At 35.0% G+C, this 21,624-nt stretch overlaps 1 protein-coding gene across 1 annotated transcript in view; it reads right to left on the bottom strand.

Moving 5' to 3' along the window:
* Positions 1–16,512, bottom strand: part of LOC144853694 (nonsense-mediated mRNA decay factor SMG5-like) — a 58,239-nt gene extending 41,727 nt beyond the window's left edge. The window contains exons 1-14 of the mRNA XM_078711469.1: positions 16,388–16,512; positions 14,294–14,392; positions 13,923–14,046; positions 13,245–13,407; positions 12,969–13,061; positions 12,616–12,784; positions 11,680–11,805; positions 11,034–11,311; positions 10,239–10,388; positions 9,187–9,813; positions 8,810–8,931; positions 8,421–8,496; positions 1,677–1,855; positions 1,255–1,434 (exon numbers count right to left, since the gene is read on the bottom strand). Coding sequence (XP_078567595.1) covers positions 1,255–1,434; positions 1,677–1,855; positions 8,421–8,496; positions 8,810–8,931; positions 9,187–9,813; positions 10,239–10,388; positions 11,034–11,311; positions 11,680–11,805; positions 12,616–12,784; positions 12,969–13,061; positions 13,245–13,407; positions 13,923–14,046; positions 14,294–14,392; positions 16,388–16,461 — 2,460 coding nt within the window. The 5' untranslated portion in view covers positions 16,462–16,512. The remainder of the gene's footprint in view (positions 1–1,254; positions 1,435–1,676; positions 1,856–8,420; positions 8,497–8,809; positions 8,932–9,186; positions 9,814–10,238; positions 10,389–11,033; positions 11,312–11,679; positions 11,806–12,615; positions 12,785–12,968; positions 13,062–13,244; positions 13,408–13,922; positions 14,047–14,293; positions 14,393–16,387) is intronic.
* Between the last annotated feature and the right edge of the window lie 5,112 nt (positions 16,513–21,624).

Here is a 21,624-nt window from a genome sequence, read left to right as displayed (position 1 = left end):
CATCAATTGTACAGGGCTTTCTATTTTTAAAGTCTTTGTATATTTGTTGTGATCTGAAATTGTGTAATGTACAGTGAAATGAGATGCGCTACATAAAGCCTTGTCTACACTATCAAACTAGTTTGACAGAAAAAATGTGATGTGCCCAAATATGGTAGTATTATGCCCAAATATGGTAGTATTATGCCCAAATATGGTAGTGATCATGTCCATATATGGGTACATCACATTTTTTTGTCACATAAAATTCAATAGGAGTGTAGACAGAGCTTAAGAATAAATAAATTATTAATCAAATCATATTTTCAAACTCGGCAGATTGACCATGCAACGCTTGTGCTATGAACAGAATAGGACAGTTTCAATATGCGACTACTCAGTGTGACCACGGAGCAGCATGTATTGTGTCGTCACATAAACCTACAATCTTCCAAAGTGTATCAAGAAATTGAGTAAAGAGATGCTCCAACGTCCCTGCATGCGCGCAATGAAACTTAACATTTAAAAAGAAAATCGTCTACAATTCAGCAGGTCTACCACCTTACTATTACATAAAAGCTGTCTATGTACTTAATATTATTATCTTTGGTATCCTATAATCCAGGTTAACTTGTTTGTTTAATAATACCTATTTTGTAATAACCAAACAATCACAGCAAAAACATCGACCTTTTAACTTGTTATGAATCAATATCATTTTGAAAACACAGTTAATATCTGAATAAATATTTTACCAGGGTTCGGTAGTTGAGTATGTTTATGTGTCAACAGATAAAGTTTTGTAAGCTTACATGTTTACTGAAAGTACATAGGTTATTAAAAAGTGGGGTGAACCTGTGCAATTATTCAGCGATAGTTTCTGAAACAATTGCCAAATGCTGTGTTTTTAAATCGCAATGCTAAAACCAACTTTACCAAGTGTAATTTTATAATAAAATCGTCCCATGATGATGAAGGCATAATTATGATTGGAAAATAATTTATATATGTTATCCAAATTCAAAATACCATAATTTCTTGAAAACTAGACATACTGTATTAGGCCAGCCCAGGGGTGTCGGGTATTGTGAGAATTGATTGTATATCAATACAGCAATGAAACTAAAGCTTGGACATTTTCAAAAACAATTTCTACCTACCTTTCAATCTTTCTGTTTTGATTCTACCAGTTAGGGTATGTTTCAAACAATAGTTTCAAATTATGATAATTCTGAGAATCAGAAATAAATAAAAATGCTTCATTGCTTCACTTACCATCTTCTTCTGTGCTTGGATTCTGTCCATGGAGTCACTTGTTACTTGCCCGACTTCTCCACCTTCACCTTGTGATGGAGCTAAGAATACCATGTTCTTGCTGTCATACGTGAACGTGAAACCGCGGACCTTGCTGAGGGAGTGTCCAAATTGACGAAGACATGCAACACGAATCAATACCTGAATATTAAGTAATATAATTTTAATAATTGAATGAGGAAAGTTGGTTATATCATTTTCACCTTACATTACAAACACAGGAGTTAAAGGTTTTTCCAACAACTTCCCCACTCCTTTTATGTAATTTATGTATCTTGTTTTGTTTGTTGTTTTCTATGTGACAGTTGTCTTCAATTCAGTAGACAGGTATAAAGAGAGTTTGCAATTGTGAGGTGGAAAACATATTTTGATTCCAGTTTTACCTCCTCATGGCATGAGAGACAGAGCTGGTGACAGAGGTCAAACTTCATCCACTTCTGAACGTCTCTTAGTGGTGGAATCTTCCAGACCATGATGTCTTCTGTGATTGGTAGTTCCTGATGCCATTGCACATTCTGGTTAGCTTCATTAATGATTGTTTCAACAGGTGCCCTGCAGGTATCTGAAAGAGTAAAACAGATTATGTTTTTGATAAATGCTTAAAAAGTTTAAAGATATATCCATGATCTGTAGGTAGTATACGCCATGAGAGCTCCCAACGGCCAAATTTGTTGGAAAACTTTTCTATTCTAATAGAACAGACAATAAAAGGGAACAGACAATAAAAGGGAAAAGAATGACTGACCAATCTGAAACATTAATAAAAAAAGTATTTCTGTTACTCAACAACCCTGTATGACATGACATGATTTAGCTATACAAAACTGTCCAAATTTATCAAGTTAAATTTAATTAAATCAACATTTTTCCTTACAGTTTTAGTACTCATATATTTCACTTATAAAATAATACAGTTGACATTTTTCAGACATCAAAACAACGCCAAAATGTGACACAATCTTCTCAGACAGTAATGAAATGTCCTTAGAGAACAGTGGTATATTGGCCAAGCTCTGCTGCCCAACTATTTTTGATTGACTGCCCAACTGAGCGACAGGGCTGGCATATAAAAGTCAACCTGGGGCAGCAGGACATGGGAGGATGTTTTTAAGCTTGTTATTTACCTAGATATTCTTATCCACCTTCCACACTGACGTGACTGCAACATTCAAAAGGAAGGTTAAATGTTAAAGAGAAACCAAATTTATAAGTTTGATAATAGATAACATTTTTCAAATAGTTGTTTTCTTTTTAAAAAAAATTTACCTGTTATAGGCCTATGCCTCTACAGTTAACTTGTTACCTCAATTTAGCCCTAGATTAGGTATATTAATACTCCATGCTAAAAATTAATTTTGATATGCTTAATTTACCTTAAAAAATAGTGTATAATGATGAGTTTATTCAAAACGGAAATTAACTTGTGATAAATTTGAGTTTGAATACTTGTAAATTTATGTCAATTTATCCATGATATATTGATATTTTAAAGCATTTCTGCAGTTTATAACATTTGCATGTTGTATTGAAATAACACAAGATGTAGGCTCAGGCTTTACATTTAATTAAAGATCGGTTCAACAAAATGTTAAATAAAGCCACATGATATTTTTAACTGTTATAATTAGCTATTTTTTCAAAAAATAAATCTACTGTATTTGTACAAATAAATCTCTCAATGGGTATCAATCTTCTCATAATAAAAGCATGTTTAATTAAATAAAGATTTTCAATATGTAGAATGGTTGTTTTTGCATTATTACTTCTATTGGTTCTTGTCACATTAGAGCTTGAATGGGAGATCATCTGGGAATGTTGGGTGTTGTATATAGAGCTGGGGTCCCATTAGGCATTTGAAATTATGGCAGCCCATGCATCTAGAATCTGCCTCAGACGTATTGGCTCATGCCTCTCCTCTGGTTAAGGTGGGCACTGGAGAGAGAAGCCCTTGATCAATCAACCCAGGTGCTTTAAACAGTCTTAAACAGTCTGGCTTAATTTCATCCATTATTTCAAATGAATGTTAGACTAATTGACATTGTCGTTCGCTACAGACGTCAGCCAAAATACTATACTATTGAACACTGTGAAATAAATATCCTCCATTCAGTCTGTCTAAAGCTTCTCATTTGAAATTCAGAACCTGAAACTAGCACTTTTTAGTTGACCTAATGTTATATAAACTTTGCAATGCCAGAAGGTTTGATTTATGACTTAAATGTATTTCATTGAAACCTAAATAAATGTGATGATAGATGATCCTTCATACAGTCCTCAGTACATAAATAAACATACAGTAGCATACAAATAATGAATGTTTGTGAGTTGAATAGGAACTATATTTTATGGGCTAAATAGGTTATTCAGGCTTTCAATGAATTAAAATATTCTGCCTATTCAACGAATACAAAACATTCATTATTATTCTAAAGTAAACTTTTATTCAATTTATCTGCAGATTAAATCACATGTTCAATGCTAGGTAAGAGGCTATATCGTTTTAAAAAAGCAGGCTTGGATTTTGATTGTTGAGTATAGGCAGCACACTGTAGGCTGGTTTTTTAAAACAAAAAAGTCACCAGCCTTGTGTTGCAGACAATTCCCATGCATTAAAACTAATACTGAATGGCATTATGTGATTCAAAAATCAGTAGTAAATGCAAATATCTGCAGTAAGGGAAAAATGTTTAACAATAAATGAGAAAAACATTCAAAACCAACAGAGGGCAGTACACATCATTTCAAATTAGGAAATGGACATGGGAATGTTTATTAAAATTTAAAGAAAAACGTTTAAGCACATTCTCAAGAAGATGCCTGGTGCCATCTTTTGTTCCGTTGCCTTTCATGGAATGTTCATTGCCATTCACGGAATGTAGAGTTTAATAAGCTGCTTTATTTTTATGTTTTTTGTACAAATATGACATACCGCCAGTTGTATATTTTAATACATTTTTTAAACACCACAGACTGCAAACAGAAATTATTTATCCGTCACAAAACGCATCCGAATTTTCACCTTTTATTGACATAGACAGGAAAATTAACAGATGATGTTTGAGAATGTTACAACAGGTGAGGTGGTGTAAGCTGTGTAGACAACTGTTGGCAATCTACATAAAAAGTTGGTTACACCCAGTTTACTATAAAACCAAATCAAAAGAAGGAATTATGAAATAATCAAAGCTGGGTTGTCAACATGTGCCCCCTAGTACCTAAGTAACATAACATCATTTTGCTATTGAAAAAAAAGAAATTTTGTAAGAAAACCACTTCTTTTTTAGTAAAAAATATCCAAAGTAGCCTGGTATTCGAACAAACCCCACTATTTGCTGAAATCCCGTTTTCCTTTTCAAACTAGAGATCAGCAGCATAAAAAGTGATGGCAAACTACTTTAAAAATAGCTCATAATGATTTTTGCTGATTTTATGGGGGGAAAAACCCTATATCTGCTGTAGTAGCAAAACATCATTTTCAAATGGAATACATTCACACAAACAGGAGGGGTGGGTATGTTATTGACTGAAATAGTAGTACTATAGAACTCCACATCCAATTAAAACAAAAATCCTCTTTATGAACTACTAATGCTAGGTATCAACTGAAAGCACAATGTATTTTAAACTAGAACCACCAACAGTCACGTAGAAAGCCTTAAAAGCCCAATGCAGTCAGCTATGAGGTATCAATCCTGCCACAAATCAATTTATATTGGAATGTCTTTTAAGACATTTATGAGAAATCAGTTTCCTGCTTTCTCAAACATAATTTATACATTTGACGAATACATTTTCTACATTTGCATTGGATTTCTTACAGAAGACATTTCAGAATGTCTTTCTGAATGTTATAAATCAAGTGCTATTTTTACAACATAGGTGTAAACAAACCTATTAATTATTCAGAATAGCAATTTTGTTATTATACTTAAGAACTAGTGCTGTTCTACTTTAAGAGTGAAATGATATGTACGTTACTGTACCTGAACATACCATAAAAGCCCCTAGGGGTGCAATATCAAGCAGAATGTGGAGTCTCAGTTACATTTTTCTCTCTTGCATATTTTCTATTTCAAATCAAATTTAGGTTTAAGGAATTTTGCAGGCAGACATAAAGTAACATAATTGACTCACATTCATAAGATGTCATCATGGAAAATTGTATCAGAGTGCGCTTAAAAATGTCCCCGAACATCCCCGGATAATACAGTAATTAATCATTATAACTATATTTTAATGACTATTCGTCTGAATTTAGCAGCTTTGGAAGTCGAAATTGACCCGGCAAAGGTACACACCTGTTTTTTGGGACTCAGATATAAAACAAAGGGTTTATGAGAATTCTATGCAAATCATGCAACTTTCGCGCACAAATTCAAATTCTGGTGCCGTTCAGTTTTTGTGCAACTGTTGATTAAATTTGAGGATATTCCGGTTCTTTTGTCCCGCTAGCATGTTCCGGATGCTTAAACATTTCGTAAACACAACCTCTGTGGTTATCCACATTCTTCCAATTAAAAGACAGTGACTTAATTAATCAATTTTTTAACCTGGAAAATGTCCTCCGGCACTACAATTCAATTATGTACAAATCTAAAGCACTCTAGATTGATTGGCCAAGAGGAGCTAACTAAATAGAAGTTCATTTAAATCAAATATGTTAAGATCTTGCCTTATGCAAACTGATGAAACTATCAAACTTTATGTGAAAAAAAATGTGATGTGCCCATATATGGTGATGATTTAATATCACTACCATATTTGGGCACATCACTACCATATTTGAGCACATCACACTTTTTTTGTCAAACTAGTTTGATAGTATAGACAGAGCTTTATACCAAAGCCAAATCAGTTTTAAAAAGAGCATGAGATGCAGAGGAGCATACATTATGAATTCATAGTTGATAGATATTTTCACACAGGATGTACTGCCTAGCCTAGAAACATTATTGATGGCCAAATAATTGTGTTAAGAAAGTATGACTTTAACTTGTTGACAAGCCATCTTTTATTAACTACACACAAATAATACGTTAGTCATAGACTTTCCTGAGGTGCTTATTATAATAATTGGTTTGTTCTGGATATTAAAATAATTTAAAAAATGAATGTACAGTATTGATAATCATAAACTGATTCTTATTACATCATCTATGGTCACACGTCAACCACAATACAACACCTACCATGAGAGAGAACATTGAATAGCGTATTAATAAATTAATACACACGGTACCAGTTGCTGTACATCACATCTGAAGGAGAAAAAAGTATCTTGCCTAGGATACAAGCAATATGACAAAGACAGATCTCGAACTGATAATATCATCATATCACCGATATACCTAATATCATTAAACGATATCGCTCTCTAAAATTAGTATTTTAAGATAATATTTAACAACTTTAGTAGGTATGGAAGCCTAGTGACACAATTAACCATAATTTCTATGAAAACATTGTTTTAAATTTCCCAGAACATAGGGGAGAGAGAGAGAGCTCAATTTAGTTTTCTATCTATTACTTGCTTGCCACAAAGTTGGCACAAAAACTTGTTATCGATTTTAATGAACTGAACAAAACCGAAATCAGCTTGGAACACAAATGTTTACAGTTAATACCGCAGGCTTAGGCTGAGCTTACTATGGGGACAACAGAGGTTACAAGGAATCCACAAATTAAAACAGCCTGCTTTGATCCTACCACAGTCGGCCTGAGGAAATTGTGATTTATATTTAGTCATTAGAACCCGTATTGTTTCCTTAAGACAAAAGAAGGTCAAGCGAGGTCAGATGAACTAGTTGAAACTTGATAGGTTGTTATACGATGTGATTTATGGAAATTATACAGTGATCCAAAATAATTAGATTAATTCTAGACTTCCTTTAGATGTCTCATCTAAATTATGATGGAAGTTGAGGATAGCTGACAATAACCTCAAACATACATACTCCAATTAAATGACCCTTTTAGCCATGTACTATAATCAAAAATTTGGTTAAATTTGTTTATAAAGTACTTCACATCATGCACAAAAATCTAACTATTTTGAAATAATACTCTGGAATTATTAATAATGTTGGTCTTGATACTCGATTCACAAATACAAAAATGTTGGAATAAGTGGGTAATCTTTACAGGCGTCTTCAGTGAGGTCTCACAGATTATACATCGATGCAACACTGTGGTATCTGCTCAATGCTCATATATAACTTTTCTGTGACAAACTAACATGTGAAAGCATTTTAAATAGGTTAGAGATATTCAGAAGATATACATCAATTCCTACATTTTGTTACATTTGTGTTGTACGTGTGAATTGAGTTTACATGCAAGAGTACTACTAACATAATATTTAGTATAAAAATGTCTTCGAATACAGGTCATTGATCTGGCATTCATACTAATGTAACTATATAAACAGAATAAGTCACTGAAAAAAGGATGTTCAGACAAAACATCATGTGTTCATGAGGGGATCAGCGAGAAAAAAAAGAAAACTATTGTTGATATTAGGACATTGTATTAACTACATGTCTACCCTTTGTTCTTCTATGTATTCATATGCAATCACTGTCACACACTGGGGTTGTTAAACTTGTATGTAGAGATAATACACAAACATGATGTACAATCTATATACCAATCTATACACATACTAATTCTACTAGTAAATAACGACCATATTCCATCTAAAATAACTGCAGATACACCTTACTACTTCTGCATAATGTATGCAAATGACATTGTCTATTTTCTCTATGCATCAACAAACACCTGACATATGTACACCTGTGATACAGGCTGATTCTATTACATGGCTGCCTGACCTCAATCGCCTATCAATAAACCACTTAAGATCTAAAGATAACAATATGTAAATCATACAAAAACAGTTGTCTTTTTTATCTGGTTTTCATGCATCATCACTTATTACTGTAACAAGAGAATCAATAATGATGAACGCATTTCAAGATAATAATCTATGATGCCTGTTATCACATGTCCTGTCATAGGATAAATAATTATCATATGTTTGTCACTAGCTTTATCCACCCTAACCAATCATCTATCACTCTATAGTTATAAATTGTGGAAATAAAAGGTAAGATAAATGAACATACCTGGTTCACAGATTTGTTTCTCTCGAGGAAGCTGGTTAAGAAGAAGTGCCAAGCGAGCCCACAATGTATGCGAACTCTAATTTGAAAAAATAAATTAAAAAAACTTTAACCATGGTCTCAAAATCTTTGAAAATAGCCAGGAAAGAAGAGGACAAGAAATAAGAAACAATATATAGCAATTTTCTTTAGAGTAATGTTTCATAGATGATGTTATGTTAGTTTATGATGGTGATGGTTGCATATAGCGTGTAGGACACTACAGGAAGTAAAGATCATGATCATCAAAAAGGATGATTATGCTTCAGTTTATACAGAGTAGTGGTCCTCATACATTATATTATATCTATATGTCAATTTTACCACAAACATGATATAAAACAAATATTTACCTGAGCAGTTGTGGTAATAATATCTGAATGTCCTCTCAGCCAATCACAAAACAGCTTTACAATTGGTAACAACTCCTCATTTGCTAATACAGATATCAATTTCTGGACAGCATCTTCTTTATCTAACAGTAAAAACACACATTCATTCGAACGGTGAAAAATGTAAGGATTGTATTAACTACTACTGTTTAAAGAGACCTGAGAGTGGATTTGTTGAAAAAAAGGAACAAATATCAGAACTAACAAATAATAACTACTGAACATGTGGTACTGTGGCTGGAGGTTTCAATGTAAAACAGTTGAGAAATGACCTAAACAAGTTCATACCACCTAAAAGATGTTATTCTCAAATTTCAAATCTTTTAGTTTAAACAGACCTTCATTCACAGGTTTCTCTTTAGGATCATCTTCCTTGACATCTACTGGTTCACTTTTACCTTCGACCTCTGACCTGTCATTCTCATAAGCTTCAAAGGATGGAGCAAGACGGATGTTGCGTTTTAAGAAGCTAGTGCTTGGATTCTGAGAGAAAAGCTGCGATGACAGATCTTTGAGGTTCTGTGCAATAGTGGCAGGACTCCCTCTAGCACCTGCAGGCATCTGCTCCACAGAAATCTGAGAGGTCATCTTCACATCAGGGCTCTTATTTTCCTTTGATTTAGATATCTCAAAATCTTGACTGTCCATCAGGAAATCACTATCAGAACCAGATGAAAATGGAGCTCCCTCACTTGCTACATCGCCATCCGAAGTACTGAAATCTGATTGACTGCTGATACTGAGCTCTCCCTCGCTGAGATCATATTGGTCACTTGATGGTTTGTTTGATTGCATGGATCGTGCACGGCGTCTACGTAAGGACTTACTGACTTGTTTTTTGCCATCTCTAGGGATGGTTTTAGTTGGGCTACCGTCTTGGCTTTGTGATGGAGTTAATGTATTGGTTGGACTTGCAGGTCCAGACTTCACAATTTCATCATCCTCATCATCCTCATCAGTTGCATCTAAAAATATGAATTTCAAAAATGCATAAAATTACACCTACATTCATTATTTTAGCAACTCACATCATTCCAATACATAAATATGTTAAACAATTGTAATGAACTGAATTGATTCAAAATCAAAGCTCAAAATCGATTTTTAAAAAATGAACATTTTGGAATTAATTAACATTTATTTGTGTTAGTTTCATCCCATATGATTTCATATTAAGAAAATGCAATTTTTTTAATAATACTATAAAAAAAGTTACTACCGAATAGACACATCAGAAGTCACTATCAACAAAACAAAATAAGCTTAAGTTTAAGTCTATGTTTTACTTTAACTCTTACTTACGTTATTAGACATGTGTACAAACATTTTATTAAAAGTGAATTTCCACCAAGCCTATGGAAATTTTTACTTATTACAAACAAATAGTTACCTGAAATGTGTATATTACTGTCATAAGCACTAGGTGAACTAGGATGTTGTACATCATACAGCGCCCCCTGGATTCTCATATTCACATGGTTTAAAAGATGTGAGAAAAGTGCTAACGTAAATGCAATGGCAGCAGACACATGCTTTGAGCCTAGATTTAAAAAAACAAAGCCTATCAATGAGTTTTACTAATTACAGATCCCAAATTATGATTATTAAAAATTCTAAAAAACAGACTTTTCAGAAAACCAGAGATTTGAGCCAATATTTATTATATCACTATATTCATATATCATTCTTCTTTTCTATTATTTAGGCAATTTGCTAAAGATACGATACAATATGATAGTATTTATTGTCATTTATACAACAAGGTACAAATGAAATTTGGTTGGTTGATTTACATTTGATATAAATACAACAACAAAGAAAATACAGAGATATAACAAACTTGCTATTAAATACATGAATAGAATTATAAACAAATGATTGTCGGCAACGATTAGTGTTTTGATTCAGAGTGATCAGTCTACCACTTCGGCTAAGCTTAAAGAATTTATTGACAGTTTTTAGGATGTCCCTTTCATAAAGTGAAATAAAAGATTCAAGGATAACCATAAGTGAATTCATTCACTATCCATCTCAATATATACTATATATCTCAACGGTGGCAATCCTATTCACAAGACAAACATATCAACACGTTTTGGGAGTGGATATCCGACAGGATTTGAACCCAGGATTGTGATCGGTAGCCAAGCATCTTAACCACTAAGCTAAACTCCTTATATTTTACCTGCTTTCTGAAGCTTGTAAATTGTCATCAGCGCCATCATGACTACCTTGAAGACAACATCTGCTGATACATGCTGCTCTCTGATGTCATCAAGATTCTTCAGCACCACTGGTGCAAGATGGACCTTATGGTTGGGTGGATAGTACATGCAGAGATTAAAGTCATGAAGCACAGCCTGGCAAAGATTAGACAATTCTGCACTTGTGGGGTTTGACTCAGGCTGCAGGAGGTCTTGAAGACGTAGGAATTTTATCAAGAGATGCTTGATATCTTTAGGCCTGAAAAAACAGTAATTTGTTAAATAGTTAAAAAACCAATAGATGCACTGATGTTTAAATAACACAGTATAAAACTGAATCTAAATAACGATTTAAAAATTATTCAACGTTTTGATCTTTATTTGATCATCATTCCTTTCATTCTTGATGATGATCCAAAAAAATCCGTGTTTTGAATCATGGCTTGCCCCTCGTTATTTGGAGTCAGTTGTATACTATGTTAAATAGTTCAGTAATCTTTATTTTAGACAATATATATTGACTTAAGTGTAATACTATTTCACTTAAGTATGATTGGTGAATATGACGGATTCATGGATCACAACAAGAAGTGTCATTTGTACTTGTCACAAAGTGACAATGTTTACCTTTGGATGTCTGGTGGCAAGTCACGATTATTTGTTTCTGGAAGATCTCTGAACTTCTTTCGATTTCTTTGAAATATTTTGGCAAGATTATCACTAGCACCTTCAAATGGTATATCAGCCAGCATGCTATATAACATAAAAAATGTTTTTTTATAAAATAATGTTTCCTTCCATCTATATCATCAACGAAAACTCACTATATAAAGGATTCTACAAGCATAATTGCAAAAATAATCCGATTTCTAATGTAAGCAAACAAAGAGGGTAGAGGTACATAAATGATTACTATTTTTCCTAAGTAATCCCAAGTAACATGGTGGGCTGTTTAACAGTGTTCTAGCAGTATTTACTTGTCCCTGATAGTAAACATGTTAATGTGTATACAATATATTTACATACTATATAGTTTATTATACAAATAATGCACAAGTCAGAGTGCGTTAGTGAAGACATTGTGAATACTCGGAAGTGAGCCGCATCTCCACTAACGTACAAATATAGACTTGTGTATACCGTTATTTGTTTTATAACATGAGTCTATGAACTATTTTCATTTACCTTTGTGGGTGAATACACCTAGGCCTACCGTGGCAAGCACCACTCTGCTCGGCAACCAAATCCTAGCCTTGCCTAGCAAAACAGTTGTGTACCAGAATCGACAAGATATACAAGTGGTGTGTGTTTGTTTTGTTTTTTTAAATGGGGCCGCGGTGCAGGCGATTGGTTCTACTCATAAATCGTGCAGCGCTAGCGCGATTACGTATTCTGCCATACGATTTACATGCAGAGTGCTTTTATGCTTTTTTGCTGCGCACTTTTTGCACTCCAGTGCATGATAGTGAAAAAAATAAAGAGCGCACACGTGACTCATTTCAGCACGTCTTGGCTACATCCTTGAACCCATGTTATAATACTTCTTACTTTGTTACTGCTTACCATCTTATATAGTGATATGTTGCATCAACACTCTGATGCCTGATGCCAGCAAGTGTTCCAAGTTGATTGTGAGGCATTCCCACATCTGGATTATACAGCAAGGCCTGGTGATAATAACGTTGAGCCAAGACTTGGCTGCGGTAACCATCAAAATCCTGATGGTAACGGGCTATAATTAAATATTAAAAATGGAAAAAAATATCCAATGGAAAAAAAAAGGATATATAAAATACAAAACTATTTAAGAATTTTATAATACATTTTTTGGGGAAAAAAGACAAATCTCATTTCATTTTTAGCACAATATTTTAGTTTGGGTAATTTGCAAGTTTAATACCAAGACACAAACTTACCCAAGTCTCCAAGATAAATGAGGCATCGATGACATGCTTTCTCAGCCCATTGTTTTGCCTTTTCACTTGGTTTCTCAGTGGCTTCTGCTTTATCTAGATAAAAAATAAAATCATGACATATTAATAGCGCACACACAATTATTGGTTAAATCTATGTTAATAAACCTAGAAATGTACTTTAGTTTTTATTGCCTTTGATTATGAAATTTAAGGAACATAACAATAGTTTAACAAGATTAGTATATTCAAGTATTAACTATTAAAACATAAACATACCTTTTTCAGAGATCATTTCTGATATATCAATAAGATCCACAATGCCTTTTAGATTCAAGTTAAACTCTTTCTGAAGCCTGAGCAATAAATGATGATAGAAGCCAATAGCCGAGATGAGATGTGTACGATATGCACACTCCAATGAAGATCCTCGTCTAACATGCTTTGAAATATAAACAAATTATTCATTAATGTTGTTTACAAATCACAAAATCAGCTCTTAAGCTCTGTCTACACTATCAAACTTTATGTTACAAAAAATGTGATGTGCCCATATATGGACATGATGATGTCATATCACTACCATATTTGGCCACATTACACTTTATTTTTGTCAAACTAGTTTGATAGTGTAGGCAGAGCTTAAGACTGCTAGGAGAAAAACGTTGACTGCTTTGTGTTGCTAAAGTCTATCATAATAGCAATTTATACCATAAACACACCACATGACTACACAGTCATTCTACATGTTTGTGTGTGTGCAGAATGACTTTTTAACATGACAGCTGCATAGTCCAGGAGTGGTTTAAATCCTTTTCCTTTATTGCAATGCACTCTGAAAGTCTGTCAAAACTGCTTTTAAACAACAAGTACATTCATTTGGTATTTCCTTGCCTTGTTTTGCACTTGGCAAACATTGCAATAAATAATAATAATTATTAGTTGAAATTGATATACCTTCCTATTTTTCTTGATTACATTGATAACATCATAGTACACTTTCCACCATAAAAACTCCTCTGCTTTTCTTCCAAATGATTCAGGCTGAAGAAACATCAATCTCTCAGACAAATCTTTCAACCTTATATCAATATAAAACAAATATAAATTAAACCATGCTTATGTTAGAGAGTGCATCCTTTATCATTCATATTGGTACCAATAATTGTATGCAAATTATTTAGCCAGCACAATATAATAATTAGTTGAACATGTAGCAGTGATATATATAATATGTCAAGCCTATATAATAACGTGTAAAATAACTAAAGTATAATAAATTCCCTGAAGATAATTGCAATCAAGTTAAAAAAAATTATATACTATACCTCATACGTAACTCAATTGTATCACGGTCAAACACTGCCCTGTATGCCTGCTTTATCTTTGTTATGTTGCTTAACTTCTTGATTATGTCTTGAGCTCCTCTAATTCAGTGATAAACAATATAAAAAAACAGAATTAAAGACCCATTCTCTACGTTTTTTAGATCTAATTTAAGATCACAAACTATATTTAATGTAAAAATAATACTATATGGTCCTATTGCGATAACTTTTTTCGTCTTTAAATTGTTAAAAATGTGAAAAATAAGTTGATTCTAATAATTATCGGCCCGCTATAAATCCCAAAATACATTGCGCGCGGATTGATATTTTTGGTTTTTTTCTGTAATTCACCCACTTTTCGATCGATCGTGAGGCCAAAACAAATGGAAGACTCCTAACTTTTCATTACCGGGTTTTCCCCAATTTGTATCAATAGAGTCTGGCAAAAATAGAAAGACAATTAATGCAGCAACTATACAACGTCAGGCTAGGCATATAGCTACACGTTACCGATGTTTAAAAGCTAGGCCTACAAAACTAAGCCTAGCTAGGCTAGGCCTAAGACCGTCCACGAGAGGTGAATCGCCGCAAGCTACTTAGGTAGTGCAAATTGTTTCTCACTTTTTATCATAATTTACCATAAAACGTACATTTAAGACAAAGAATGACATGGTTTAATGTTTTTAAAGTAATATATATGTATTATTTTTACAAAACGTCACAAATTGTAGGCAAGGTGTCTTTAATCGTTGAAGTACTGATGGACCCATCATGGAGGTATTTATACCTCCATTAACATGTGGATGGGCCATTATTACGAATAACCAAAATAACTCAGATATACGCAAGTTGTGTTGTAAATAAAAATTATATTTGAAGATATTTTTTTGTGTCATCTTTTCTTGGATAGGTTAGACAAAAAAAATATCCCAATAATATATAAATATTTATAATTTCTAGGCTAGGCAGGGCCTACTTGTACTAGGCCTAGGCCTAGCCTAGCCTAGAGTAGGCTATGCCTACTAACTAGCCTACTATCTAGCTAGGATAGGATCAAACACCTCCTCGCCATGCTAATCCTTGCCTGCTAGCTAGGCCTAGCTGGCCTTCCTCAGCAGATATGTCCTCCTGGCTGGGTAGGGCCGCCACCTAGCCTAGCCTACTTTTTTTTAGGCTAGGAGTAGGCCTGGCCCTACTAGTAGTCTAGCCTAGGCCTAGTATGCCCACTACTAGCCTAGTAGGCTAGGCTAGGCTACAGTAGACCTATGCCTAGGCTAGGCCTAGCCTAGGCCTAGTACTACTGGGGGTAACGGGACGATTCGGCCCTGAGACGATTCGGCCCGGGACGATTCGGCCCTGGGACGATTCGGCCCGGGACTATTCGGCCCGGGACGATTCGGCCCTGAGACGATTCGGCACACTTACATTTATCGGCTTTGATATGCATTTATAAGCATAAAATAAGCTTTTTTCCCCAAACTTTATTTTCAGAGAGACTATGGGGTAGCACTACTAGGGATAAAGATGCAATAAAGCAAACATTTTGAAAACATTGTCGAAAATAATCATTTTTTAGTCACGCGCGCGATGTAAATAAGTTACGCCCTCTGTTGGCCGCTTGGCGAATGCACGAAATAAACAAGGTTTTCGAAGTAATAAATTGAATATAAAATTACGTTTTTTTAGTAATTTATTATATACATTATATCAACTTTGTCAATATCAATAAAATACGGATTGTTAAACACCTTTAAAAACTTGATAAATAAAAAAAAAATGAATATGAATTTGGTCTAAAGTGAGACGTTTCGGCCCACAAAGTGGGATGTTTCGGCCCAAAAGTGGGCCGAATCGTCCCACCAAAAGTGGGCCGAATAGTCCCGGGCCGAATCGTCTCAGGGCCGAATCGTCCCTGAACCCTACTGGGAATCCGGCCTAGGCCTAGTAGGCCTAGCCTACTAGGGCCAGGCTACTAGGCCTAGGCCTAGGCCTATAGGCAGCTAGTCTAGTAGACCTACTAGCCTAGGCTAGGCCTAGGCTAGGCCTAGTCTCTAGGCCCAGCCAGGGTCTACTAGAGGCCTAATTATAACCTACCGACAAATACGTTTTGTCTGCTGTAGCTTCTCAATATCTGGTTTAGAAACGTTTCTTTTTTCTTTTTCTTCCATTTTTTACTGAGAGAGCCGGAGAAAGAAGGATGCTCACACACTTCTTTTTCACACACAGCAGACGAGAGAAAAACAAGAAGAGAGGTCAGTTCAAATCTAACGGCGCCCTCTACAATACTAAAAAGTCCAAACTTTTTTAATTGAACAGTTGTCGTATTCGATTGGGAACTTCGTTGTCAACGTAAAGATTCGTTGAGTACTTTTTTTATTCGAATTGTAAATTTGTGCTCAACAGAAAGTCATTCGAATAGAAAACGTTGACAACGAAAGCTTTTTCGTTAAGAACAATCTCAACGCTCAAAATACTCCAATGACATGATAATAATACTAGGTAGGGTGCAGCAAAGTGTCACGAAAAATACACAGCAATAAAACAACAAATATAAAGTCAAACAACTCAAAATAAAATACGACGTGTTGGTATATATAGTCTGTATATAATTTGTAATGTTCTATCAATTTCCGAAATTAATATCTACACATGATGGTCATGTGTAAAGATATAACAAACAAGTACATTAGGCATATCATATCCTATCCGTTTTTACAGCGCCTTTCTCATAGGCTACAACGGGTTATTTTATAAGAATGTTATTATTAATTTGTTCTTTCATGAAATCGTTACTTTCTGTTGTCGTCCATTCTACTGACCCACATTTTAATGTGAGTCCTTGTTGGAGGTCTTTTTGTTTGTTTTGGAGCTCGGTTTTTGTAGCATTTTAACAGCCTTGGAGATGGTGGCTTGTCGAATGATATTTTTGGATCCATCTTATCACACACGGTCTTCTTCCACTTCTTCAACATGTCGGCCTAATAAAGCTTAAACCTTCAAAAGTAAAAATGGTTAAAATATATGTATTTATGTATTACAAGCTCAACACAATAAAACAATGATATAACTGGTTTTATCGACAGTAGTTTATATCATCAGTTTCATAGGACTACTATGCCTGTTATTCATAAGTACCTTATCACTTGTTTAGAGTAATGAGATTTGTCGAGCAACTACCTACTAACTGAAGACGATTCTTTTTCTCAAAGTGGATAATACGTCGTGTGGTATGGCCAACCAACTCATCTTTAACAATAATAATAACGCGACGCAGTAGTTACCTAGTAATGCTTGGCAACAACGCTACTAAGAACACAATGTGCGACGCGACACTCATCAGTTGCTATGTTAAGCTTCCCAAACAAAAGAAACGCAAGAATGTACGCGCAGCACACATTGTCATTTGTGATTGGCCAAATGACTTGCGTTGCACGGCGTCCTTGCGTTGTGTCCTAGGCAACTAAGATGTATCCAACAACAATACGTTGCGTAGATATTCTACTCATTCTATACTCACCGTGCGTTATGGAAACTTCGTAAGAACGAACTTCTCAAAATTGGAACCATCGTTCGAAACATGCATTTGGTAAATTTTATTTTTTTAAAAGATGTTACATCATAATGTCAGCAAGGTAATATGAAATATTATAAAATGTAGCGGCGCTATAGAATCTCGTTGGTAATAATATGGCTAATTCATATAAAAACCAACAACCACGTCAGCGAGAAGAAAATATTTCTAACGACTCGAACGAAACTGAACATGACATTATAAGAGAAGTGCTTAGGCCTAGTTCAAATGGAAGAGAACAAGTGTCGAGTGAAGCGTGTGAACACACAACAAGGTTAGTTTTATTACTGTAGGCCTAGGCCTAATGTAATTTTTTGACCGTTTACATTTTTAAAATTTTGAGAAAAATAATGCTAAAACTCAGCCTAAGCCTACCTTTATGCTACAAAACTTACACAAAAAAGATACACAAATAGGCCTATATTAATATTGCTGGACCTAGGCTAGGCCTATACCTAGGCCTACAATATTATGATATTTATTCCATAATTGTACCATTATTTCTTGTTTTTAGAGGTTGTGCAGAAGAAGAAACGAGCTCTTACGAAAAACGTTGGCCTAGACCTAACCCTAGATCTGTGTATGAAATTGCTCATCAATCGCCGGAATACAGTTTTCCTGATAACGTAATCTATGATGACGCCATGTTCTCATCAGATCTTGAAGACAACAGTTTATCGCTACGCAGTTCTTCACAAGCGACGCCTGTAGATGACTTACCGACCGAGCAAATTGAAGATAATAACATTTGTATAGAAGAGAACGTCAATCAGAGGAAAGCTTCTAATGGTTTTGAAGAAACGAAAGCAGACTCCGATATAAAGAATAATATAACCGATAATGATGGCAATATTGAGATAGTAGGCTTGTGTGGCACCAGTGATAATACGTCATATAGGCCTAGTGATCATTGTACTACTGTACTTAACGATGATGAACTGACCATTGTCGAGGAGACGAACATCGAGAATATGGCAGGTGATGAGAAACAACGCACAACACCGTTAAACTTCACAAACTACCTGCTATCAGGAGTACAAGATTACTTAGTACCAATTGCTGCACATTGTCGACCCTACATGCACTCGTCGTCTGATGATAATCTCCTCATGGAGAACAATCATGTAACCTCTCATAATAGCATTGTCAGAGAATCATCATCGATAAATCAAAGGAGGAAACGAAGAGACACATGTAAGGATGCAAACACTGTTAGATTAGAAACTATCGAAGAACGTGGGAAAGATAGGACTCCTCCACCGGCATCTTCTCTCCCGCCAGTTCCAGTCAGGTGGCTTGAAGATATAACAATGTCTTTAGCAGGTATGCTAGATACTTGCAAACAAGTTGTTTCTAAAAGTATCGATTCAGATTCTTCTACTACGCCGACTCCACCGCTGCCTGCAGAAATTATGTCTGTTGACGAATCATGGTATTTCGGTGGTGGTCCCACTTTAGCCGATAGTCTGCTGAATGGCGAAACCTTGCCGAAATTAGAAACTCTGACTTCGGCCTTTATACCTGTTTGCGGAACCGTACCTTGTGATCAAGATGATGTGTTTCGTATCGAAGACTCCAAACAGGTAACTTCGGAAGAATATACACGAGAACGTATCGGTCAAAGTAACGTAGATCCAACAGTATTTTCTGTAGGCCTACCTACGAACCTGACGCACATAGATACCAATGATATCTTAAATATTTATCCTAGTTTTGGACACACTCATCCCATAGACACAGAAAACATTGCACTGGAACATGATAGAGAAAGTGGGTCTGTAAATCAATTTAAAGAAGTAAAACTAACGGAAAGCTATGATATATTAAAGGAAGATTCCTCCAAATACAACCGCAAGAACGGACGGACTACTGAACAGAAATTTGAAAATGTCGATGACCAAAGGTTTGAATATTCAGGAACTAGGAATGTAGAGGAATTCTACAATATGATACACTCTGATGATCGACATTGGGATGAGATAATCCACTGCAATACCAATGGAAGCGTTGTTGAAGAAGTTGAATCGGAAGACGAAGTTACATTGATCGATGTTTACCAAAGACCAATCAACAGAACATCATCGGCAGCAGAAAGTGCTGCTGATAACTCTGGAGAAATAGCTAAGGAGAATAATGTTGAAAAAACTTACGACGTCAACAATCTCCACATCGGAGTTTTTGCTTCAGAAAAAAAGTTCGATAACTTGCCCGAAAGCGATCGAATTTTATTGGGTAATGGAAATTTTATATTAGAATCAGAAACATCTTTTCTTGACTATCAACCTCTTCCCCTGGTCGTCTCGTCGCGTGTCTTAGACTGTGAAACAGGTGAAATAAAGTCAAAATTGAATGTTCAACAGACATCTCCAGAAGACGTACCTGCAGCATTTTCAAATCATGTTAGGAATAGCGAGAAACCTGTGTTAGAAAGACATCATCATAACGTTAGAAGTGACACCGTATTGACACATGTGGCAACAAAATGTGACATGTCAGGGAATAAAGATGTGCAGTGTAAATCATACCTATCGCGAAAAGTTTCGTTACAAGAACCGTGTTCACAATACAGCATAAACTCATTGGCTGATGACTCCATTGAGGATATTCTGATGGTGGAAAAAAGATGCATTGGCGGTAGTGGGAACATGGAGGTAAAGAAAAGAGTTTACAGTAGCGTTTCAGAAGATAAACAAGTCAATCATACGACCGAGGAACAGATACGACTACTAGACGATGCTCTGCAAGATATTTCTCTTATTAACGAAGAAAATGTCGAGTGTTTACAAGTTGAAAGGGATGGGTGCAACACGAAGATTTCTAGGCTTAATCAAGATGAAATCCAGGACGACATTCAAAAAGAGGGATTGGTGCATACTGGTATTGCTTCCGCCGGGAGATACACTGACCAGGTAGATGATGAGGGTTCACCGCATATGAAACAGTCAACTTACATGAAGAAAGAAGCTCCCGATTTTCATGATTAAATAAGTTTTTAAAGAAAATATTGCAATGTCACAAATTTAATATGACGACAATGTTTAAGATATATTGTAACAATACCTGTATTATTATTATAATGCTTATAGCTGAAGTGGGCATACAGTAATTACATAGAGATATTTTGGATCTAGGTGCTAATCAAAATAAATATAGTATTTTAAATTGGGACTTTATACAATTATTGGACATATTATGTAATCAGGGACGTAGGCTGGGAGTGATGATGCAGACAAAAGGTCTACTTGTTTAGGCCTAGATTTGACATTTTCAAAGTGCAATTCATGATGACCTAGCAGCTCTGTTTTCAAAGTTTTATCAGCGAGGCATGCAATTCATGCATTCATGCGGCCATGATGACGGTAATTCAACAGAACAAAAGCGAGCACAATTACAGTACGGTATCGGCTGAGATAACCGATGATCTTCTTGTTTAGCCTATAGCTAGATTAATACTACTAATTATGACGTTCATGAATTGCATATTGCAATAATGTATATTTTATGACATAACGATTTGAGGCTAATTTGTTCATTTTTATGTGTTTGAACTTCTTTCAAGAAAATATGTGTTAAAAAGTTAAAATTTGTTTTAAATGCTAATGGGCTGAAATGAACCCAACTCCAATCTGCCGCGGGTTGCAACATACATACGGTCACGTACACGTCGTTATTATAATGCAGCAGACTCGTCGTTATTATTATGCAGCAGACTCGTCGTTATTATTATGCAGCAGACTCGTCGATATTATTATGCAGCAGA

Source organism: Antedon bifida, chromosome 10, assembly GCF_963402885.1.
Source record: "Antedon bifida chromosome 10, ecAntBifi1.1, whole genome shotgun sequence".
Classification (NCBI taxonomy): Eukaryota; Metazoa; Echinodermata; class Crinoidea; order Comatulida; family Antedonidae; genus Antedon; species Antedon bifida.
Note: the sequence above shows the minus strand (reverse complement) of the source record. Positions and strands in the feature narration are given on the sequence as shown.